Source organism: Anomalospiza imberbis, chromosome Z (assembly GCF_031753505.1).
Source record: "Anomalospiza imberbis isolate Cuckoo-Finch-1a 21T00152 chromosome Z, ASM3175350v1, whole genome shotgun sequence".
NCBI lineage: Eukaryota > Metazoa > Chordata > Aves > Passeriformes > Viduidae > Anomalospiza > Anomalospiza imberbis.
The window spans coordinates 54,956,425-54,982,171 of record NC_089721.1 but is presented as its reverse complement, the minus strand read 5'-3'; the positions used below and the strand labels follow the sequence as shown (position 1 = coordinate 54,982,171).

The following is a 25,747-nucleotide window of genomic DNA, read 5'->3' as shown; positions in this document are numbered from 1 at the left end:
TTGAGATCAGCTCTTCCATCTTACAAACAGAATGGAGAGTATTTAGGAATAAGAGTGCCTGTACTTTCAGATATTTAATTTTCATTTGCATATGAAACAATAGAGGTGCAAGTTCTTAGCTATGGAGAGGTATTCTTAATCTAACAGCAATTGCTTGTATCTTTATAGTCAAAAAAAGTAAACTCCGGAATCACCAGAATAAATAAAAAAATTGGAATAAATTTACACAGCAGCTGCAGACTGGAGTGTGAATACGTCGTTGGGTCTGTTTTCATAACAATGCATACAGAAAATGAGAAAAATGCTTAATTTTATCTTCTTAAAAGATTGCCTTTTAATTTTCATCTTTGTAAAGTGAAACAAAAGTGATTCCCAGTGATGGCATTTTCCTTTCAATTATCAAGGTTATGCAAGGAGCACATGAGGAACAAAGAAATGTAGCCCCCGTCTCTAGGTCTCTGAGAGTGTCACAATGAAGCCATGATTAAACTAATAAAATCATACAAATTTCAAAGACTGGGTTGTGGTAGACAAAAATAGATGGGAGGCAACAAAATATAGAAAACCATTTTCCAAGAAATCTGAGACCAATTCAAATTTCAGAAATGGCATCAGTTTTATTTGAAGAGATAAAGGAGCCTTAATCCAAAATAATCTGAATTGACATTCATATAGGTTATCCCATCACTCTTTCACCTGACTTTGGCTTATTCTGGTGTCCCTTCACACCATTTATAATAAGAAAAATTAATATGCTTCAGGTTAAAATAAATTTAGAATTATATATATCCTTGTGCAATAACTTCACTACCTTGTCTGTCAGGAGATACTCAGAGAGCTGTAATTGTTCTGCACAACTCGAGGGAGGATGAGTGTGAGGGAAGGATTACACATGTGTATATAAACCAGATGGGAGTAAAGAAGACAGAGGAAGATTTTTCTTAAGGGTACCACAGAGCAGATAAATAGCAAATAGTACAAATAGAATCACAATGAATACCACTTAAACATTTAAAAAACCCACACTTTTGCTGTGAGGGTGGTCAAACAGTTGATCAGGTTGCTCAGAGAGGTTCTGGAGACTTCATTCCTGAAGATATGCAAATTCTGACTGGTTGTGGCCCTGGGCAACCTGCTCTAAGAGATCCTGCTTTGATGGATCAGTAAGATGATCTCAGAGGTACCAGTCACAGAAATGAGGTAGCTCTGTAAATGTGAAGCAAGAGAAGCTCTCCTGAGCTCTGAACACTGTTTGACACAATGCAAGGCCACAGAGCTCTGTTAACATCTGTGTCTTTCTATAAACAATGGCTTGTCTTGGAAGGGAAACCTCGCTGTTTATCTAAGGCTGTTTCATTTGAAAATCTAATACATAGAACTGTGAGGATGGTATCAATAGAATGTGGGTAAAAGAGATGACATGGGATGCACTGTGGATCAGTTCCACAAGCTTGTCTGACAAATACTATGGGAATTGTATAGACTTCAGGTGTCAAAAACAGTCCTTATGAGTATCTAAAGCCTGTAACCACTCACATAGGGAACTAGTTAGATTTTCAATTTTATAAAAAGGTTTTGCTCTACTGATGTGAGGTAAGCAGCTGGCCTGTTAAGGTCTAGTGAACCCTCTGGTCTTTGTCAGCTTGCAGATCCCATTGCTTGCCCCATTGTGAAACTGAGGCAATACTAAAATATTTATATAGCACAATTTCCACTGATTTCAGAAATCTAAGCACCAGGTCTGAAGAGCCACTCTCTTCCTTTCTACTGAACATTCAATTAAATGATTCAAATGTTTTTCAACCAAATACTTTAACATTAATTTCTTTAGAATCCCACCACCACTGAAGATGGGATGCCATTGCCTGTAGTTCATTATTTCCTAGGAACTTAGTTAAACTCACATGAGAATTTAAATTAATAGACTTCCTTCTTCATCTGTTTCCTTGGATTCCTCTATTCATAAACTGTATTTTTCTCTTGCTGTTCTATGAAACTGACTGCATTATTGCTAGTGGAAATTTTACCATGTGTATTAATTTTATTAAACTAAATCTCAGTGTTTTTGCTGCCCGTCATTTCCAAGCACTTTTGCTTTGAGACAAAGTGCTTTTGCTTTGAGACAGAGTGATATGTCTCAATACTCTCTGACTTTGGCTAATTATCATGGTTCAGTTCATCTTTCAGTTTCATTCTTCAATTCCACATCTCCAAAAGGGTGGGGATAATATGTCTTTGCAAGAACACAAAATACTCAAGGGAATTCTAAATCTTTGTTTGTGATAGGATTATTTGGCTAGAAAGTTTGTATCTGTGTATGTATACATGAACAATGATAATATTAATTCACATATGGTAATTTTAAAAAAATTGCATTGATTTTAAAAGATAACTATATTATATGGTGTATCCAGTTCCTGTCCCTTCCTTACACAAAAAAATAATTAATGATCTTTCATCTTTAATTTTGAAAAACACAAAAAATTTTGCTTGCTTTGGCAATGTTCTGCAATGTAATCATGTACAGAAGTCTAGTATAAACAACAGCATTTTTAATAAGAAATACTGTTATTTTATTGTTTCTAGTAACTTCTTCAATATGCCAAGCGCTAAAGGTAAAAGCTTTCCACACCCATACTGCATTGCAGTCTGGGTGGCACATGTGAAAGGCAAGCACTTCAGGAGAGGAGTTAGGTGACCATGCACTCCAGGAACACTTCTCCAGTTATACCAGTTGCAGAATACTGGCAGGCCTTTTCTTTGTCCAGCCTGCAGGGGTGAGCATTTGGAGAACCTTTTGGCCCCATCAGAATCTAGTGATATTCTGAAAATCTGTATTTTAGCCACCCTCTGACCTGGAAATCTTGCCCACACCTTTGAAAATTCAAATTTTCAGTGCAATGCATTGAAAGCTCTATAACTCCAGGACTTGTGTACTAACATGGAAAACTGAGTAAGAGCAAAAGGAGAGAGAGAAAGAGGGGTGCTGAAACTGTCACCATAGAGTGCTAGTAGAGTACCAGAGAGGGCAGGGGGTGATTAGAAGTACAGTGGGAAGAAGAAACGACACAGTCATGAAGAAGTCAAATGAAAGTAATTAATGGGAAGTAATAAGATTAGTCAAAACCCTAATGATACATTCAGAAGGATGGGAAATCAGATGGCATTCACCTACTGTGAGAATGAAAAATGTGCATGTGCAGAAAGCTAAGCCAGAGAAACACAAGGGCATTGATGGGAAGTCCTGTGTACAGAAAGGTAAAGAATACGCCCTCTGAAAGCATTTGGCTAGAACAAGAGGTAGCTATGATTAAAGGTGAGGAGGGACCAAGGCTGAACAAGGTCATAGGCCTGAAAAACATATGGCCCATGCTGCTGACAGTGATGGCTTAAGATATTGCAGTGGCACATTCCCCCTTAACTCCTTTCCAGGCTGCAGTGTTCTCTGAGAATGTGCTTGTTAGGCCTCATCCTTGAAAATGCCACCTGGGCTCAGGTCTTTCTGAGCTTATCAAAAAACACTATCTCCTCTCAGAAATTCCTCACAAGTTTCTGTTTTTCCCATGACCAGCCTTGGAAAACATTTATCTGGCCTGAATGGCATAACATTCCCGTTCTCACACTTTCAAAGAAAGTGCCAACCCAAACTGTGGCCAGGATGAAACATTGTAATGACTAAATCACTCCCATGCAACCCTATAAACAGCAGTCCAGAGTGGGACCCATCTGGAGATGCAAAAGCATCTCGAGTATATTCACTGACCTCTAGGGGAATTTTTCTACAGGTACGTTATCTTGCACTATGTCTGCATGCATATCCTTTGCACATATGTATGGAAGTTAGGTTAAGTTATAGTTATAATTTAGGATAAATGCTTTTGAGTGTTATTTCTCTGTTAGATTGTTAATGTTAAGCTATAAATAAAGGTATAAGTGAGGTTAAAGTACTGTTAAGTTTAAATGTTGTTAAACTTTGCTCTATTCTTTTTCATTCTTGTTTACACTGTCCTTACACACAGACACACACATACACTTAGGTATTTTCAATTAATTTCTGTTTTAATTGCCTGGATTTTGTTTGGTTTTTTTGTTGCTTTCTTCCCCCCTTGTTGTGCCTCAGTTGTCCTTTGTAAGTAAAATCTTGCCAACAAATCTGTTGTGCTTTGTAGTTTAATATTAAATCTGACTTTTGCTTATACCTTTGGTGGTGATTTTTTGAGCGATCTCAAACACACTTGCTCACGACAGATATGAAGGTGGTTTCAGAACAGAACAGTTTCAAAAAGGTTTGGTTTTAACAATGCCACATGAGTCAAAATTCACAAGGGATGGCAGTAGAGTTGGTTGACACATATGGTTGGATACACAGTACCACAATTTTTAAAGGACCATTGACGCATCAGTGTCTTTAAGAGGAGTGAGAACTGACACCAAAATTACATCTCTGCACAGAGACTTCTCCAGGATGTAAAAAAAAGAAGGAAAAGAAAAATATCAGATCTCTGTGGAAAATCAGACCAAACAGGAATATCTATTAAAAAATATACCAACAGCTGGACATTTTCATTTCTTGGAAAAGACACCAGCTTTCCTTCCTCTTATGTGAATATTTGGCAGGCTGCACTATCTGAACTTGCTTATGAGTAGTATTTACCAATTAAATAATTTGAGTAAGTAAATGAAATATTCACATTCCTAATCTGCTTTCAGGCAATAAGTTCCTTATCAATATTTATTTCCTCAGTAGTCACAACCACTTGCAGTAATTTGCAAGTAAACAAAAACTAAGTAAAAAATATTATTTTAACAATTTTTAACTACTGTATAACTTATTCCCCTCTTTCAGAATTCACTTGCTATACTTTAAATATACTCCTCTACTAAAATACGTTTCAAAGTACTTCATACAAAGGCTAAACAAAACAACATCCTAAACTTGTGCCATTTATTGTGACAATCTGTCAACTTGTTGTGACAGGCATAACAGATTGGTAGCAAAAGCTGAGCAGCAAAGGCTGGCTGACTGACTTTTGTTTTAATAGATGATACTCTTGCTTGGCTACATTTTTAAGTGTGATCAGAACTAGAAAGACCATTTTCAAAATAATTAAAAACTCCTTAAAGCTGCAATGTAAACAGTGTTGCAGTCTTGGGGAAAGAGGAAAACCATAGCTTTATCATCCTTACAAGGCCATAGAGGAGATATGAACTTACTTGCATGCAGAAAATTTGGGATGCAGATTTCTTCCTGATTCAGTACAGGTTGATTGGTAGTTTGAGTCGGGGCTGGGCTGAAGATGATGCTACTGAGTCACTCTTAAAAATCAGTTTCCCAGCTTCTCCTTCTGAAGGCAGTCCATCAGAGCTTGGCCAAGAAATCAGATCACAGTCCTCATTTCGTGTGCTGTGAGGTGTGGGTTTGGAGTCATAGAGTCATAGAATACCCTGAGTTGGAAGGGACACGCCAGGATCATCAAGTCCAACTTCTGGTCTTGCACAGGACACCCCAAGAGTAACAGCATGTGCTTGAGAGCACAGTCCAAACACTCCCAGTAGAGGTGTGGATAGGCTGGGGGGAAAAAAGCCAGTATGAGATACATATTCCTTTGGCAAAGAAGATGTACTTTAGATATCACTGCATAGCTGAAGTGCTCAGACAGACATAGGCCCTGCAAAAAATCACTATTTTGCTAAAAGGTATGGAAACCACAAACCTGGAAACTTCTTGCTGGAAAACAGAATTGCCAGTAAGAAGTTTCTGGAAACAAAATTGACAGGCAGCCTCTGGCTGGCTCTGCTCATGACTTCAGCACCATCAAAGGCCAAATCCACCAGAAATTAGTCCATAACCATGAAGATCTTAGCCAAAACTCAAAATACTTCTAAAAAATTCTGGAAATGTGCAAACCAGTACCAGTCAAAAGCATGCAGAGTGTATCTGAAAGACATCAATAAAATCCCAGACATCAAATTTTCCAGAATTCACTAGCCACATACTTGACTGCACCAATAATAACTAGAGACTGAAGCAAGGAGGTCCAAACAGTACTGGAGGTAAAACTCACAGATCTGTTTTTTGTTTTCCTGCAAAAAATGCAACGAAACAATTAAAGATTAGTACAGGTCGTAACAAAAAGCCATTATTGTAAATTGAAAGTGCACAATACCTCTTAAAATGCTATTTTCCAGTAAACACTGTATTTATACATTATGACAATCATTTAATCAGAGGGCAGCCTGATGAAGATAGATCAATTAGTCATACAGAGGCTGTACTGGAACCAGGAAACATGAAAAGACTTGAGAAAAAGAGATAGAAATAAAAGCTGCATGTAAAGATAGTCAAGCAATTATGTCTGTTTTCATCCAGAAGAAGGAAGTGTGAGGATAAAGGAGACATTTTTATCTTGTGCTGTGCAAACATCACACAAGATACTTCAAGAGAAGAAAATTCCTCCCAAAAATGCAGTAGAATTCCACAATTCAAGAGAATGACCTTTCAATTATCATCTTCTATGCTTAAACTTAAAATAAATACAACAGCAAGAAGTCATAAAATGCTATTAACGGATGCAACCAAAGGGTTTAAGGCTCTCTGCATGCTCTTTTTTTTTTCCCCTGGACCCCAAAGCCAGGCAGAAGTCCAGCCCAGGCAGACAAAGGGAAAATAATTGTCTGACTTAATGTACTTTCCACACTCAGTAGAGAACACCAAAAGTTGTTGGGTGCCCTTCTGTAGATGAAGACAAGTGCTGGTACTTTGAATGGTGCACAGGGTACCACTGGCTCTTATATTCACATCCCAGGAAGGCTGACAGCACCCTCAGTACTTCCACCTTGCATAAAGTCCTTCTTAGGTCACAGTAACAGCTGTCATTAAACTCTTGAGTTTTTTTCATTGACATGACAGGGAGTCTGGAATCAAGAGTCCAGAAGAGGAAAATTAGAAAAATAATGCATTTTTGAGATCTCTAAAATGTGCTAAAATGAAACAAATATTCCTAACATTCCCATAAGATGTTTTAATTCAGAAAGAGTGGCTTATCTAGAATTGCGTCCACTCTAACTCATGTCTTAGGAAAACTAATTCTTTGTCTCTGACTTTAAAAGAAATACCCAAAAGACTTTTAGAATATTTTTCATTTTATTCCTGTGTATTAAGCCACTCACAAACTCTGTATCAACAGAAATGCCATTCTACAAGATAGCTCACAAAGTCTGCAGAAATAAAATAATTCACTAGTAAATCTGACAGACTTCATCAGTAAGTCTGTAAGTCTGTTTCACTGTCTGATATAACCTTGTACATGCAAATGCTCACTTATATACCATTCAGTGAAAATTCTCAGAAGCAGCTGTTTCACAAAAAAAATGAGACTCAGCTCAAAAGTTATACTGCTGTTCAAATGTCCTGTTACCAATATGACGTTTTCTGATTCTGTTCTATATACTACATTTTTCACAAGATTTACCCTGGAGCCATAAAAGCTGCAAGGCTGCCAAAGGAGTTTCCACTTCAGCAGGTCTTCAGAGGAAATTTAAATGTTGTTTATATGCATAGTAATGTATAGAGTTAGAATCAGACAGAACATATTGGCCAAATTTTGTCCATGCTTTCTTATTTTCACCTCTGGAAGGTATGATGCTGTGGGGTTCAACTCAAGACATGAATGCGGGGTAGAGTGTTTTGAGAAGGCAGATGGCTGAAAAATTACTTACCCTATTCTGATTTGTCTCACTTCTCCTGGAAAAAAAGGTAATTTCTTCAGCTCTACAATATTTCCAGTGTGTATACATGTATGAAAATAGCCTACTTCTTGAGAAATTCTATTAATCGGGAATTCAATTTGGATTATAAAGTTATCTTTATAAAAAAGACTGGAAATTAGATTTTTTTAGTCTCCTACAAAAAACAGCTTGTGTAAAGCAAATGCCTACAGATATTAGCAAAGTTTAATCTTGAGAGATATTACTTTGGATCCTATTATGAAAAAGAAAATATAACCAGTTGGGTTATTATTACTCTGCTTATTCTCAACTTCACTCTGCACCTTCAGTTTCACAGAATGGTTTGTGCTTGAAGATCATCTACTTCCAATGCCCCTGACATGGGCAGGAACGGCATTCACTAGATCAGGTTGTTCAGGGCCCCATCTAACCTGGCCTTAACCACTTTCAGGGATGGCATATCCACCGCTTCTTTGGGCAACCTGTTACAGTGCCTCATCACACTCTGAGTAAAGAATTTCCCCCTAATATCTAAATTAAACAGCCCTCTCTCAGTAAAAACCATTGCCCCTTGTCCTGCTATCTGCTCACATAAAAAGTCCCTCTTCCTCTTTTTATGCACATAGAGAATTTGAGAGTTGCAGAGCAATTAAGCTGTACTTCTGATACATCTATGTACTTCAATATAAACAAAAGGAAAACAAACTGCCTGAGCAGATGGAGCAAAAGTACATTCAGTAGTGAATGAGCCATAGCATGGACAAATTTAAGTTAAAGTAAGAAAGACCATGGAAAAACAGGGAAGAGAAACTGTGCAGGAAAGTTCACCATTGCAGAGACATTTACTTTCCTGTCCTTTTTAGTCAACCTGAAAGCATGGCAGGGCTGACACAAAGCTGTTCTGATAATTTTCTAGATTCTCCTGTTAGATCACTGTTAAGTGGTACTGTCAATGTAATATTTCAGGATCTGGAAGCAGAGCAGCACACAACCAGGCTCAAGGCATGCAGCACAAAGCTAAGGTAACTGGAAGCTGAACCAGTTTTCACTTCCACCAAATACTGGCAATACTGCCAATAGCTGGTTGCTTGTCTGACGACTGGGAGTCTGGGCACAAGAACAAACCAGTGGGGCTGAGCTGATGCATGGCCCCCAAGTGATGGGGAGGCCCTAGCACCCCAACACCACAATCTCAGGCTTATGGCTGCACCGTGCCAGAGCTGGACATCAGTGTAGGCAGACAAGAACTGGGGAAAAGGCTGTATTGCAATGCCCTAAGGGCCTTGATATTAACTTCACAAGATTCATACTCTACCAATATTGCCCTATCTGATTAAATATCTGAGATGTTTGAGGAACCTGCAGAACAAATGGAAAAGGTGCTAAAAGGAGAAAAGGATTAATAAAGAGGAGAAGAAAGAGCAGAAGAAAATGCTAGCTCTATGGCTCTTAGCCACTTTGTAGAGATGTTGCTAATCATTGATAAAATGTATTATTTATGAGCTTCAGTTATGATGGAACTGGAACTGATCATGATACTCTCTAATTGGTGACAACAAGGCATTCTTATAAGAAACTATCTCTGGCAGCTGTGATTACAACACAGATAATGTACTGCATACTATTTCAACACGTCTGCTTAGTGCTGTGCAGGAGATGAGATCATTATTCACCTATTTGGCCTGTGGGACATGGTAGGGGTATGCTGTGACAGCAATTAGTTCTTTGGCAATCTTCATTGTGGTGCCGGTTGTTTCCTGCACAAGGCTGTTTTCTGACTGTACACTGTCTTCCAACACTGCTCTGTAGCAATCAATAGACCTGTTCAAAAAGACAGCAATAGTGCAATTAACTTCTGACAATTCTGACATGTTAAAACAACAATTATTAATATTCCCAAGGATGATCACTCTAACCTAGTTTAGCCAACCAGCCCTGTAAATCTAGCAGTAAATAGCAAACCTCACATAAAGCAATAGAAAATTTGGAATTAAAATAAAATAACTTGATGGTATTTAATCATACTTTGGAATGTTGAAATTCTTGCATTAATTTTAAAGTGGGCAATGGCACCTAGTGTGTAAGGATGATAGTGTAACAAATCTGTCACTCCGTAACTGAGATGCCTGTGCAAAAGGCTGTGCCATTAAACAACATGAGGTTCTGTTTTGTGGCTGAACTCTTTAGTTCATTTTTTTCCCTTTCTTTTTTTTTTTAACCTGGAAGGGAGTATTTAATCCAATTTTTTACTATTACATAATTCATAGCAAAAGTCAAAGAGTCCTACTGAGTTATCTCTGCATCAACTTACCATGAAAAATGTAGAAATCTCCTTTTTCCTTCTTGAAAAAATGAACAACATAAAGGGATTGATTAAAATCTGTTTCTACTCATCAATGCCTCAGACTAAAATTACAGGTTTCTTCTGTAATGATCTTGGTGATGTGGTTTGGGGCACAAGTTTTTGTCATGAAGGAACATCTATAGCTACAGGTAAAGCAGTAGAGGTTGCCTGTACATGTTACCTGAACACAGCTCAATCACTAGCTTGTGATGATCCTCTATATTTAATAATCTGTGAGATTCCTCCAGAGTTTTCACCTGTAGCAATTGAAGCAGGAGTTCTGGAAATTACCCATCACAAAAGAAGACTAACTGAGAAAAAGAGCAAAAAAAGATGAACAGTTCAACACAAGCTTCATAATAACTACAAATCTTGAGATTGAGAAGGATGCTGCCTGGTCTGTGCAAGAAAATGACAAATGAATGGTATTTAACATATACGTGGTTATCTGATCACTAATGGCTACAGGTTTTTTAAAGATAAATGGTATTACTGCCACACATGCTGGTTCATATGTTATTCGTCAGGACTAAAGATAACTTAGATGTGCAGTTGGTCATTCCACACCTAGGGCAAAAAAATCTTCAGGACTCAGCATTCCAAAGCATTCTAAGAGGAGACTTTTCCTCAGCCCTTGCTAATAACAAAAGGCTTGCTTCATTTAATTTAGTTCCCATTTTGGAGACCACTGACAACATACCTAGATGAACAGTTTGCCTAGCTAGGCTTGGGATGTTTCCAGGTCTTCTGTCACTCCATGGCAAAGGCCATGAAGCCTGTTAAACTGAAGACAGTTTCAGCTTGCTGGAAACACCTTAAAACTGAGGCACTGAGCATCTGTGCCACTGCTGATGATTCATCTACCAGTAAAATGTTCAATAGATAGGCATCACAGCAGCAACAGCATTTTCTGTAGCCACCTTTTGGATTCTGGTCCAGTTCAGAGACAGAAACATGCTTCATCCCTGCAGTTTCACTTCAATGTGATGAACCTTAGAATCTCATTTGAAGCAGAGCAGGTGGGTACTAAAGGAGAAGCCCCATGCAGGGCACCCTGGGTTATTATGTATTTTTGACAGGATGAACTGCAAACAACATCCCAGGCCTACATGAGTAAGTTCTGCATGCATTTACAGCAAGGTAACTCTGGTGGGTTCATCTGCTCTCATTATGTCTCCTGAGATTTCAAGTGTGTAGGAATGTGCCCCCTATTGTAAAAAAGTTACCCTTTGTCTCCTTAAAAAGGAGAAAACCCAGAAGTTTCTCTCCTCAATTTGGTTAAAAGACACCTCATAGGACCTTAGAGTCTTCACCTCAAACTTAAGATAGCCAATTGGACAGAAGCCAAAAAGTTCTGCCAAAGCAATTCACTAGAAAAAGAAGAGAACAAAAGAAGTAAATTACTTTTGTGAAGTGTTTTAGCAGGAGCAAGAACCTCTTGCCCTGGCTCAGTTTTTCTCTGTAAAGAGCTTTTTTATTTTGCCTTTTATTAAAACCTTTTTGTTTCCAACACTGTCACAAGAGCCATCCTGCTACTTTTATGCCACCTAAGGTAGCTGAGCTATCAATGGTATAATACTTGTCTCTGAGAGCTTGTAAGACCTGGCTCGAAGAGACCGAGTGTTACAAGTGACCCCAGAGTAAGAGACTGGAGAAAATCATTACTTGCTCAAAACAACCAAAGTGTGTGTGTGTGTGTGTGTGTGTGTGCAGCAGGGTGGCAAGGCAAGCTCTGCAAAAAGTGGGATGATGCACTTCTCCATTTCCCACCTCCTTGGAGCCTCTAGTCCAGCTCCAGAAAGGTTATCAGCCACTGGCATACCAGAAGCCCCATGTGAAGGGGAGGGTTCCAGGAGGCTAAAGCAGATAAAAGCAGTTGCACAAACACCCTCTCCCTAACTTCTTCTTGAAATCTGGGTAACTTAAAGTTGGATGGGTTATAGTTTGCTAAGTCAATGCCTTGTGAAATGCTTTATGCCAATTGAATGTTTTAAAATTTGCCAGGTACCCATATTTTCTAAAGTTTGCCCGTAAAACTTTGTTTAACCTCCTGAGAACACTGTGTTTCTCCCATGTGCCCGTCTCAAGGAATAAAAAAGTTTAACCTTAAAGAAACACATCAAGACAGTCCAGGGCTTTACATCCCAGGTCTGGTAGATAAGACACCTTCTTCTCAAAAGCCACCTGGAAAACAGGCAGAATATCCAGGAAACGTCAAATAGCCCCAGATAAGGTTATCTGGGTTGCGAAATCTAACACAACTGCTGGCTGAAGTCTTGCCTAAGCCTACAAAATTAGCAGCTCAGTCCTTGTCCTGGTTCAACTCAAGACATGAATGCGGGGTAGAGTGTTTTGAGAAGGCAGATGGCTGAAAAATTACTTACCCTATTCTGATTTGTCTCACTTCTCCTGGAAAAAAAGGTAATTTCTTCAGCTCTACAATATTTCCAGTGTGTATACATGTATGAAAATAGCCTACTTCTTGAGAAATTCTATTAATCGGGAATTCAATTTGGATTATAAAGTTATCTTTATAAAAAAGACTGGAAATTAGATTTTTTTAGTCTCCTACAAAAAACAGCTTGTGTAAAGCAAATGCCTACAGATATTAGCAAAGTTTAATCTTGAGAGATATTACTTTGGATCCTATTATGAAAAAGAAAATATAACCAGTTGGGTTATTATTACTCTGCTTATTCTCAACTTCACTCTGCACCTTCAGTTTCACAGAATGGTTTGTGCTTGAAGATCATCTACTTCCAATGCCCCTGACATGGGCAGGAACGGCATTCACTAGATCAGGTTGTTCAGGGCCCCATCTAACCTGGCCTTAACCACTTTCAGGGATGGCATATCCACCGCTTCTTTGGGCAACCTGTTACAGTGCCTCATCACACTCTGAGTAAAGAATTTCCCCCTAATATCTAAATTAAACAGCCCTCTCTCAGTAAAAACCATTGCCCCTTGTCCTGCTATCTGCTCACATAAAAAGTCCCTCTTCCTCTTTTTATGCACATAGAGAATTTGAGAGTTGCAGAGCAATTAAGCTGTACTTCTGATACATCTATGTACTTCAATATAAACAAAAGGAAAACAAACTGCCTGAGCAGATGGAGCAAAAGTACATTCAGTAGTGAATGAGCCATAGCATGGACAAATTTAAGTTAAAGTAAGAAAGACCATGGAAAAACAGGGAAGAGAAACTGTGCAGGAAAGTTCACCATTGCAGAGACATTTACTTTCCTGTCCTTTTTAGTCAACCTGAAAGCATGGCAGGGCTGACACAAAGCTGTTCTGATAATTTTCTAGATTCTCCTGTTAGATCACTGTTAAGTGGTACTGTCAATGTAATATTTCAGGATCTGGAAGCAGAGCAGCACACAACCAGGCTCAAGGCATGCAGCACAAAGCTAAGGTAACTGGAAGCTGAACCAGTTTTCACTTCCACCAAATACTGGCAATACTGCCAATAGCTGGTTGCTTGTCTGACGACTGGGAGTCTGGGCACAAGAACAAACCAGTGGGGCTGAGCTGATGCATGGCCCCCAAGTGATGGGGAGGCCCTAGCACCCCAACACCACAATCTCAGGCTTATGGCTGCACCATGCCAGAGCTGGAGATCCAGAGATTTCTCCTAATTGCCTGTTAAATTAACTTCTCAGTACTGGCATCCTGGCTGGGCAACTGAAAGAAGACACCCACCACATCTGCTTTGTCTTCCACCCCTTCATCCTCACCCAGAGATTCCCAACCACATCATCACCAACTGTAAGTGCTGTATCAAACCTCTCCCTTCTATTTAGTGCAACAGCTCTACCTTGCCCTGCCCTCTCCTCAATAGCTTGTACCCTCCATCCCAGCACTCTGGGTGTAGGAGAAGTCCCACTTATGCCAAAGATATCCCAGCTCTCTGAATGGACCAAGGCTTCCAGTCAAAGGCACTTGCAGCAGCAATCCCTGAGCCATTTGCAGGGACACCCCAGGCCCTGAGCCCCTTCCCTCTAGGAGAATTTGGAGAGGTTGTTGGGGCTAAACAGAACAAAGGGAGCCACTACATTCATTCCCTGGAGATGCCAGAGAGCTCTTAGCAGCCAATTGCCAGAATGGACTATGGCAAGCCCACCACTATAGTTCACACCACGTGGCCCCCGGGCCTCCCAGTGTCCTGGCTCCTTCAGACATTTGTGCTCCCTGAAACCTAATCCCACGCTGGGTATTTAACATTTTGCTTGAACAGTTTTCCCATTCAGAAAACTATCTGAAATACAATAATGAGAAAAGCAGAACTGTGAAACATTTTATAAGGCTTATTACCTTTCTAGGACATACAATCTGATAAATGCTCTGTTTATCCAGAGTAAATTCAGTAGTTGAAAAGATAAATTGAAACTTTTTTATGCTACTTGTACATGTTCTCACAGAGAAAGTAACTTACTTTTCTTTTTCTTATTGACTCTTGCACAAGAGCCTGCAACACAGCAGCAAGAGTAAAATGACTTTTCTAAATCTAGTATTTCATAAATTATACAGGACACCAATCCATCCAGTGGTTTGTTGTTTGGGGTTTTTTTTTTTTTCTTTCTTTCATATATTCAAATAAAATAGGAGTGCATGCAGGAGATGCACAGTATTTGCTTTTGCATTTCTCCTCTCCCAGGGTACAAGAGGCATCTGTCAGCTTACTCGTGCTTTCCCCCCCCACTCTCTCTCCCTCTCTCCCCATAAACACAATGCACACAGGTGAGCATACACATACATGTGCATGTGTGTACATTCATTTTGATTCTTCAGCTAATTGACAAGAAACCAATATGACTTCAAGGCACAAAGCCCTCTGCTTTGGAGGAGCTGTGTGACCTGGCTCATATAATTTGCTGAGGATTAAATTTACCATCCCAGCTACACTCACAAGGTGAATGATTTAAAAAAAAATATGCTCTGCATGTCTTTTCCCCTATGCACTTGATGTTCATCTCAATGCCTTGGATAGCAGTTTGTCATTTAGTTGTGACTTGTTCTGTGCATAACACACTGGATGGTCCACGCTAGGGACTAACCTGACCCATGCAGCCCAGAGATGCTCTCAGGGACAAGAGTGGAGGTGACTGACTGTCACCACTCCTGATTCTCTGTCAGGCTCAGCCAATCTGTGCTAACTGGTTGGGCAGGAGCAGCCTTTCTCCACAGCCAGGGCACTTCCAGGTGATGAAGACCATGGTGAGAAAAGCTGTCCCCTTCAGCCCCTGTATAACCACAGTGGAGCAGAGGCTGCTCCACCTGCAGGCTGTGGAAAAGCCCCACTCTGGAGTAGGCAGAGATGCCCTGGTGGAAGCTACAGTCATGGATCTCACACAGGAACAGGCTCCTGTCAGGAGCTGAAGCCTGTGCTTAGGAGCATATACAGGAGCAGGTTTCCTGGCAGCTAGAGCAATCTGTTTCACAAGTCCTGCACACCTGTAGAAAGGGCCTATTTAGAGCAGAGGAGCAGTGTAAGGAGCAAGAATGTGATAGACTGAACGTAATACCCATTCCTCATCCTTCTGCACAGCTGGGGAGGTAGAGGTAAAACAGCCTGTATAAGAGTGAAGTTGAGAAAGGAGGGGAAATTCATTTCAGTTTTGCCTTTGTTTCTCATACCCCTACTCAATTTTTCATTGGCAACAGAAGATATTAATTGTACCTAACTCTATCTGGTTAGTGACAGTACTCTACCTTGTCCTTCCCCAGCTTTCCTATCTTACTTTCTCCCATCCTGCAGAGAAAGGGAAGTGACAAGCAGCTTGGTGACTACATGGCAAGCAACCAGCCAAGGTCAAACCCATAAAACTCACTAAGGTAATGCAGGAGAGAGAGAGAAGGTATCCTCCTCATTCAGCCCTCAGAGCTACTGCTGTTCACACAAAGAAGGACCAAACTTGGAAAACAAAACCCTGCCAGAAACCCATTGCACATACCGGCCACAGGACATCTAGGATGTGCTGAGCTGAGTGAATGTTGGTTATTTCAAGGAGGTTGGCAGGAAGAGTTTTATTGCCAAGGCTAGACACGACAGATGTTTTTCAAGTGTACAGACATAGGATATAAAGAAGAGGAAAAGACTTCTTGAAGGCTGCATAGCTATAGAACACAAGGCAGAATGCACAGGCATCAGTAAGGGAAATAAAAAGAAGAAATCTGAAAAAAAATTGTTTCCCAAGGGAATACTCCTATGTTAGAAGGGATAGGACAGAGCAGCCACCCAGCTTTTGGGAAAACTCAAAACCAAACCAATCCCAGGCAATCTGATCAAAGTTCCTGCTTTCAGTGAAGGCTTGTACCAGCTGGCCTCCAGACAACCGTTCCAACCTGAAGTACTCCTGACTGCAAAAATATCCAATGGTCTGGATACATGAGACACTCAAATGAAAAAACTCCATTTACAAAACACACAGCACATATGTAAATATATTTAAACAAACAACAAAAAAACCTTATTGCTTTATTCTGGTTTTGACATAGCTTACCTTAAAATTACTCAAAGTCATTGAGAATTTCTGTAGAAGTCACTGACTGCTTTTCAGCAGAGATCAGCTTAAACCAGAGATTGAAATGATGCTGGAATTCAGACTGAATCACTTTTTATGAACTAAACAACATTTTCCTGGTCTAAGAAGAGCAATCCCCATAAAATGCATTTCAAGGCTCTTGTTTTAGGCTCCTTTTCTGTTGTTTGGTTTACACAAAACTTTGAAATACTCTGTGGATGGCTTTATGAAATTAAAACTTCCAAACAATCCTTAAACAAACTTTTAGAATTACATACTAGCAATATTCTATCTTCTTTGACTTAAAAGTGCATACACATTCAAAAGTTTTATACATTTCCTAGACATCTTTTTAACAGAAACCCTATCAGACATTTTAGTTTTAAAATGGGGGAAAAGGAAAGTAGTTAAAATTCACAGTTTTAACAAGCGTTCCAAGGAAAGCCTACTACATTTTTTCTTCTGGGAAATCAAACCATGAGGATCTGTTGACAAGTCTCTTTGGCAGTCTCAGTATCAATGGTTCTCTCTCTGGACACTCTAGGAAGGAAGTCCTGGGGGAAGGCAGTTGACTGGAAGGCGCTGCTGGTGCTTCCTGAACATAACTGGTTACAGTTTCAGTGTGAGAGGAGTTACTGATGGTATTCACTGCGGTAAGACTCTGATCAGCTGCTGTTTCTTGAAGTTTGACATCAGCATTTCTAATGCAACCATCTGAGTTTTCCCTTGTGGCAGGTATACCATACTTTTTGTCTACTCCTCCAGTTTCCTCACATCCTGTCCTCCTCAGAAAAGAAGATGGAGACTCATTTTCCCTCTCATTTATTTGAGTTGTGCCTGTCCATGTAATACTGCTGTCCCATTCAGTACTTTCTGGCTCCTTGCTACTATCACTATCAATTGTAATCACCACTGGAGAAGAATGTACTGAGTTACTTGTGTGATGTTTCCGGTGTTTCTTCTTATGCTTTTTCTTTTTCTTTTTAAGATGCTTAGTTGTGTCTGTTGCTTTTCCTTCATAGACTATCTCCACACTTGGACTCCTCATTTTCTTCTTCCTTTTCTTACGCTTTGTCTCACTGCTTGCACGGTTGTCTGACAGGCTATCCTCATTTTTGCAGCAGTCACCAAATTTTGAGGAAGTTTTCTTGGACTCATTTTCTCTTTCTAGACTTGTGCTATCCATGAATGCATTCTCCAGGTGGCGAGTTTTGTACTTCCTTTTTCCACCAGGCTTTTCACTTTTCATTCTGTCAGTTCCTCCAGAAGGAGTCCTTGATCTGTTGCTTGACCGACTCCTTGACCTGCATCTTTCGTAACAGTAATAGTGTCTCTCATGGAGTCCCCTCTGGCTATGCAGATCTGTCCTCTCAATAAATGATCGTATCCTGTAATCTGGACTAGCAGATTGCCGCGAGTATAGAGTGTTAGACCGAGTCCTCCTTCTACTGGAGGATTCATAGCTGTCTCCAAACACCTTTCGACTACAGAAAGCAGAACCCCACTGGTGTCTACTTTGAGAACTGTCTCTTACATAATAGCGATCACTGTCTCTACTTCTTGATCTCCTTTTACTGTGGCCTTTGCTGCGTGAACGTGATCTGCTCACTTCTCTGGATAGAGAGCTCTCACCACTTAGAGAGCCCCTCTGGCTTTTCAGAGACGCTCTGGTGTCATGAGCCCTTGACCTTCTGCTGTTTCTTTTATTCCTATGATTGCTACTATCTCTGCTTCTCGATCGTCTCCTTTTAAGTTGGCTTTTGCTGCGGTGCTCCCTTCTAGACCGATGGCCATGACTGCCTCGACTGTCCCGTGAACAGGACTGTGGGCTTTTAGACTTTCCCTTTTTAGACAATCTGTGATTCCAAGGAGAGCATACTGTGTCACTCCCTGGAGAGGGGCTCCAATTCAAGTCATGTGGAGGCAGATCTTTTCTTTTACATTTGTTCTTCTCATCCACTTTTGATTCCATCTTCTCAACTGCAGGAGATAAACAGCTTCTACAACTTCCTACATCCTCTCTATATGTTGGGGAATGTGGTGAGAAGCTCCTGCTTGGTTCACTGTCACTCCAGATGTGACACTGGACCGGCTGCTGTTTCTTGACATCTTCCCTTTTGTCTTCCTCGATGGACTCCTCAGAGTCAGAGGACAGCTCAACCACTTCTGGTGTCCTCTCAGCTAACGGCTTAACGTACCCAACAATGACACAATTGTCTGAGGAAGAGCCACTCTCGTTTGAGTCAGCATTAGCCTGTAACTCAGTCTGCAGCTTGGTTCTTTGGCTCCCTGAAGCAGAGTCCTCATCAGAACTTTCTGATGACTCCAGAGGAGAAGCTATGGTTGCACGAACCTCTTCTGAAATGGAATAGGAAGGCCCTGGAGTTTCATCATCCCACGGGGCCTGACCAAGACCAGGTACAGATAAACTATTATCAGGCCCTTGCGGGTACGCCACGTCTGGAGATATTGTAATAATTGATGAGTCAGAGTGGCTTCCTTCCTCATAGGATGGTGCAGGACAGTCATAATTGGCATGTTGATCGTAGGCTTCTAAGTTAAAAGGACAGCGAGCAAAACTGATGAATTCGTGCAGGAAGTGTTCTGTCCGATTCAGCAAAAATGGCTTTAAATCATCAGCAAAGGCCTGACTTTCCAGATCGTATCTGGTTACGTTACTCATGATTATGTGCTGCACAATATTGATCAGAGACCCGTGAGCACCAAACAGGACTGTAAGTTCTCGCTTCAACCAAGGAACCAAGCGGTGAAGGCAAGCAGGGTTGCGGCGGAAGAACTCTGCCGAAATCTCTCGGTATCGGCCGCCGTCCTGAATGCTGCGGATGCGCACGCCGGTGCGGTACAGGGCCCTGCGGAAGCTGATCATGTCCTCCTCCTGAATCTGCCGCAGAGATCTGCCCTCTGCGCTAGCCTTTCTCCTTGAGGCCAGCCTCCTGATCATCTGCTGAATCTCTCTGTGTCTGTGTCGCGTTGGCTCGCTTGACAGCCCTTCAAACAACATCCCGTTATCCGGAGGGGACAGCATCCTTCGGGAAGGGGAACTGCGCATGCGGCGTTCCCTCGTTAAGGTAGTGCGATAACGAAACCTCCGGCCATCAGGGCTGGCAAAAGAGCTTGTTTCTAAAAGGCTGAGTATGTACTCCTTGAAGTCATCTTCTGCACGAATCGTATGGAAAATGGAAAAAAAGGGTTGCTTGCACAGCGGGCATTCTGCTTTGTTTTTTGACCATTCTTGGATGCAGCGGAAGCAGAACCTGTGCAAGCAGCGATCTAGATATGCAACGTTGTCAAATCTATCCAGGCAGATGGGGCATTTGGAGTCGGGAGACGCATCTGTCGGCAGCTTACTGGTGCTGGCTTTTGGTGAAAAATTGCTGTTTTCTGCAGACTCCTTATCTGATGCCATGTTCTAGAAAAGACAGAGACAGAAGATCATTGCTGTCACAGAGAGGCAAATATCTTACACTCTAGATGCAGAAACCCATAACAATTGCTTTTACAGTTGCAAAACCCAGAAGTGGCTCTGAAAGAATGCTGAACAAAGAGGCAGCATGATTTAACTACTTTGACTTCTCTTCACAGTGAGATCTAGTTCTTCAGTGATTCCAGTTTTACACAGCACTCAAATGATGCTGGCATAGATGAAGTTAACAGGCAGGCCTGTCTTCTTTCCTACTCTTAAATAACTCCTTTGATGTGGCCAGTAAATTTATTATTTACATGGTATCCTCCAAAACATAGCTTTAAAAAATCTAGCATTTATGTATGAAAAGTATGAGAACAGTTAGTTCTGAACGTTAAAACAAACCAGCCAAAAGAAGTAATTGGGATTGAACTACGTTATCACCTTCCAAGTTTCCAAGTTCTGCTGGACCTGTTCTGTTCCTGCACAGTCTGTCCCTCTTTGCTGGGCATTCATGCTGGACCACACACAGCTTGTTGGATAAGACAATCTCCAGGGATGTGCTCCTTCCAAAATAAGTATTTCTTTTCAAGACTGAAGCAGAAACAACCAGATGTCACACTCAAGTACACACTGCCTTTTATATAGTCAGCTTGTTATGCTGGTTTTGCCTGAGATAGTAAATTTTCTTCACAGTGACTGGTCTGGGGCTGAGCTTTGGATTTGTGTTGAACACAGGGTTGATAATACAGAGATGTTTTTGTTATTGCTAAGCAGGGCTTACACAGAACTTTCTGTACTTCCATGCTGGTGAGGAAGTTGGTGAGCCTTGGGAGGCTGGGAGGAGATACAGCTGCGTCAGGTGACCCCAACTGACCAAAGGGATTTCCAGACCATGTGACATTACTAATATACAACATGGAGGAAAGAAGGAGGAAAGGTGGGACATTTGGAGTGATGATGCTTGTCTTCTCAAATCACCATCACACATGACAGGGCCCTGCTCTCCTGGAGATGGCTGAACACCTGTGTGCCCATCAGAAGCAGTGAATTAATTCTTTGTTTTGCTTTGGTTGTATGCATGGCTTTCGGTGTCCCTATTTAACTGTCTTTATCTCAACTAACAAGTTTTTCCGCTTTTACCATTTCGTTTTTCTCCCTGATCTCACTGGCCAGGGAATGTGCGAGTGGCTGCCTGGTGCCTGGCAGCTGGCTGCGGTGAAATCATGAGAAATGTCAAACATAGTCAAACATAGTCAACAAAATTCAATCTATTTAAGTGTCATTTTAAATTTTGGCGTTACCCTAAGGCATTACAATCCAGTGGAAATAAATTACCACCCTACTTCAAAATCCCTCAGCCCATGTTTTGCAGCCTGTCAGGCCTTTCCCGCAGGCAGGACACCGGGGGATGGGGCAGCAGCAGCGCTGGGGCGCCAGGGGCGCGGCCCGGGCTCAAAGAAATGCCCGTGCACCCGCGGGTGTGAGTGGGTCCGGGTCCCGGCCCCGGCCCCGGCCCCGCGCCGCCGCTCCGCCCGCTGTGGCACCGCCCCCGCCCGCTCCCCAGCGCGCCCCCACCACCCCCGCCTCGGGAGCCGCCAGCCAGCGCCCCAGAGGGGAATGGCGCTCCGCCCGCCCCCAGGCCCGCACTCACCGCCGCCGGGCCCTCGCTTCCCGTGCGGGCCAGGGCCGCGGCCGCCTTCAGCCTGTGGCGCGTCCGGCAGCGCCCGGTGCCGGGAGACTCCCGCCGCTCCTCCCCTGGCGGCCGGCGGCGGCGGGCGCCCTCCGCCAGGCGCCGGGACGGGTCCGCCATCGGCGGCGGCGTTGCCACGGGAACAGCTGCCCGCGAGCGCGGAGATGAGCCGGGATCTGCCGGGAGAGAGGCCGGGGCCGTCGCCGTCACATCCGGGCTCCGCGCATTGACGCCATTCCGGGGGGCGGAAGCGGGGAGGGGCCGAGGTGGCGCCGGCGGGCGGTGGGGTTGCGGCAGGCTCCGCCGCCTGGTGAGTGCTGGCGGGGCGGGCGGGGCAGCGGCAGGGCTGGCGGTGCTGCCCCGGTGCCCCGGGAGGAGCTCGTGGCGGCGGCGGCCGCTGGGGAGTAAAAGCGAGGAGAGTTGCGGCGGTGGCGCCGCCGCTTTGTTCCGCAGGTGGTGGCTGCCGTGGTGGTGCGCAGCTGGGGTTTCGTTCTCTAGGGACGCGGGTGGCGCCCTGCGGCAGCGGGAGTGCCGACTCCGGACCCAGGGCTGCCCTAGGCAATGGCGGAGCCCGCCGGCGACGCCAGCGGGAGCTTGGCATTGTCTCCGAGGGTGCAGAGGAGTCCGTCGAAGGCTGGGGAAGCAGTGTGGTTGGTTGGGCAAATAAAACATAAATAGCACGTAGGAAAGAGGAAATACATAAAGCATAAGCCGTTATGAGGAAAGAGAAAAATAACCGTCTTTACTGATTTTTACAAGCATATACCTGCAGTAGACACAAGTGTGCAAAGGACATGGACAAGGCTAGCTGTGCAGGCTGCCACAGGTAGGGCACAGCCCGCCACAATACCTGCATGTATTACTACCAGGACTTGTGTAAAACACGAGCACAGCCAGCCCTGTCTCTTTTCTTACCCACAGTCGGTATGGACTAAAGTTTGCAAAAGCACGTGTGAATTCACAGATCCCCAGAGTACCAGCACAGCCCTTCTGTTCATGTGATAGCCCTGCCCCATATCCTGAGCCATTTTACTCATTCCCACGCACCAGCTGGTCCTGCTTCTTGCTCAAGAGCAAATGTGTGCTCTGGCACATCCCAACAGGTAGTCCACTCCTAAAGCTCTCCCCAAGTAGCAGCACGAGCCTATCCTTCATGACCTGCCTGGACCCAGAGCCTGCTTCTCACCAGGTAGCCCTCCTTGAAGTTTGCTCAGGAGTTACATCCCTAACGCCAGTAATTTTCCCTGGTGTTCAGGGCAGATGCAACCTCTCTTGTGTTTACAGCAGGTAGCATGAGGCATGCAGGCTGTGACCTGCAGTCCTGCTTTGTGTGTGGGTGCCAAGACTCACTCATTTACTTGCTTCAGTTCCGCAGTTGGTGCACCTGGGGCACATGTACCCATCCTGCCCCAGTGGCTGTAGCCTCACTGGCACCTGCACCCTTTGCTGGCCTTAGGGTCATTACCCACTCTCATTGCTGGCACAATAGGAGGGATTTTTGTCACAAATAGTTGTACTCTGTCAACTTAATAAATGCTGTGTGCATTTGTCAGCTCTTAGGCAGGGTGGGACCCACTTGGACAGTTCATCTCTGGGTCATGGAAATATAAATTATACTTGAAAGGCATTCCAGGCTCTTCACAGGTGTTTATGATTTCTGAGCTGAAAAGAGGCAATTCTAGAAGTAAAATGGATCTGATTTGAGGTGCTGGTTTTCTACACAGCTGTGAAGAGCAGAATTCATGTGGCTCCTCTGCCACTGCCCACACGGATTGGCAGCACCTCATCCCACATACCTCTTGAAGCTGGGGAACAATCTTTTCTTGGGGAGCCTGGCCCTCCTTGCTCTGCCATCAGGGCCTCTGGGGTCCCTTGGTCAGCAGCAGGAATTTTCCCTGCCAGCAGCTTTGTGGGAATAAGAATGTGGAGAGGTCTCATGTCTTCCTGAGCAGCAGCTACAGCACTGGCAGTGCCCACACTGTTGACAGTGGGATCTGCAGTCACTGACCAGGGACAACCCCCAGCCCTCTTTCTGGTGTGCCCTGGCACCTTGGACAATGCTCCCTCAGGCACAGCAGCAACAGCTCCTGTGGGAAAGGAGGTCAGTGGAAGGTTCAGATTGTTCAGTGCCTGAGTTTTTCAGCATCTCCCATCTTAGCTACATCATCCTGTAAATACATGAAAATTTGTTATAGACCTATAGTAGTGCTCCTCCAAAGCTTTCTGTGCTAGCAGGCTCTCTTCCTCTCCAATGACTTTCTCTGAGCCAAAGCTGACTGGCTGGATCATTCTTCGCTGTTCACACCAGAAGAGCTCAGCTTCAGTGTGCCCTTGTCCTCATTGTGGTGTTGAAGCCTTCACCAGCTTGCAGTTATCCACTCCTTTCCCTGACTAGCTGGGACTCTCCAGCAGCGTGACACCAAGAGCAGGAGTTAGAAATAGTCTCTGACCACTTGCCTGCCCCAGGCTGGGTCCTCTTTAGTGTTATCTTCTCAATCTTTGTTTTAGGTTCCACCTGCAGCTGCACATGGGCAGGTACTGGTCAGTTCAGGGTTTTGGCCTGCTCTGCTGCAAATCTTCCAAGTGTCACTTTGCATCCATCTCAATGGAAATCTCTCTTTTTTGGCTTTATTCCTCCTGGGCAGCGAGTCTTTGTGATCACAAAGAGATGCTTTACTTCCGAGCTGCCACGAGATGGCAAAATACTCCCCAGCATCCCTTCCAAGCTGGCTTGCCTGCAACGCAGGCTGGAGGTGTGCAGGACTATGGGGAAACAGCAAAAGCAGCTGAATTTCTCTCCCTTCATCTTAGCCTGCTGCTCGGTGTGCATGCTCGGGGATGCTTCTGCAAAAATCTCTGGAGGACCAAGACCTGTCCATTTTCTCCTGTCCCTGAAGTCCAAGGCAGAGACTATGACTGCTCACAAGAGGGATGAAACACTCAGTAATGTCCCTGCTGATGACAAGGACCTTGCACAGTGACAGCAAGCTAAGGCAGAAAGAGACCTTTCTCTTTTTATGACATGGCCGTTAGCTAACTGAGAAACCTGTGTGATGTTTCTGCATATATTAAAAGAACGGAGAGCCTCACTCAAGAGCTTTTACTTCTCTAGCCTGTCTTGACTATTCTCTGAATCTTCTCTCCTGTACTGCTGTCACAGTTTAGTGCTAGAGTAAATGTCAGTGGTCCTAGAAACATCTCCAGTTCCACATCCTGATGCTGACCTGAAGTCATACCAGTATGATGGCAGAAGCAAGAAGCCACTTTTATCTCCCCCATAACACAGAAGTGGGATTAAAGGCCCCACAGAGATTTAGAAAATTTCTCCTTCTAGTCTAGTGGGGAAGTGCTGGTTTTGGCTGGGGTAGGGCTAATTTTCCTCACACTATTGGACTGTGATTTGAATTTGTGCTGAAAACATAGGGATGATAATATAGGGATGGTTTTTCTCCCACTGAACCAAGGCCTTTGCTGCTCCTTACCCATGCCACCAGTGAGGACACTGAGGATGTACAAGGAATTGTAAGGGGACACAGCTGACCCCAAATGACCCAAGGGATATCCCAGTCCCATAACTTATGGTGCCATACTTAGTATATAAACATGGGGGAAGAAGAAGGAAGGGGAGGAAGTTCAGAGTCATGGCATTTGTCTTCCAAAGTTATCCTTACACAGGATGGGGCCCTGCTCTCCTGGTGATGGCTGAACACCTGGCTGCCTATGGGAAGCAATTAATGAATTCCTTGATTTGCTTTGCTTCTGTGTGTGACTTTTAGTTTTCCTATTAAACTGTCTTTATCTCAACCCATGAGTTTTTTCACTTTTACCCTTCCAGTTCTCTTCCCCATCCCACCACAGAGGTGTGAGCAAGTAGTTATGGGGTGTTTAGTTGCTGGCTGGGGTTAAACCACAACAGTCCTAATGTGGGGCTCAGAAAACTCTTGATTATGATAGACTAGATTGGAATGTGCTAGATGAAACTTACAGCTGCTATGGCTGTTAAATTATTAATTAGCAGGCTCCAGTGCTTGCCC

The 25,747-nt window shown here is 43.2% G+C and overlaps 1 protein-coding gene across 2 annotated transcripts; it reads right to left on the bottom strand.

The window, feature by feature from the left end:
• Positions 1–16,494: 16,494 nt before the first annotated feature.
• On the bottom strand, positions 16,495–22,436 carry TOPORS (TOP1 binding arginine/serine rich protein, E3 ubiquitin ligase). Of its 2 annotated transcripts, XM_068176679.1 has the most exons (3): positions 21,675–22,329; positions 20,465–20,586; positions 16,495–20,026 (listed from the first exon to the last, which is right to left on the bottom strand). In XM_068176679.1, exons 1-3 carry the CDS (start codon positions 22,312–22,314, stop codon positions 17,045–17,047), a joined length of 3,744 nt encoding a protein of 1,247 aa, XP_068032780.1. In that variant the 5' UTR covers positions 22,315–22,329; the 3' UTR covers positions 16,495–17,044. The 2 variants fall into 2 exon arrangements, with proteins under 2 accessions (XP_068032780.1, XP_068032781.1); XM_068176680.1 differs by lacking the exon at positions 20,465–20,586 and having other exon boundaries at positions 21,675–22,436.
• Positions 22,437–25,747: the final 3,311 nt, after the last annotated feature.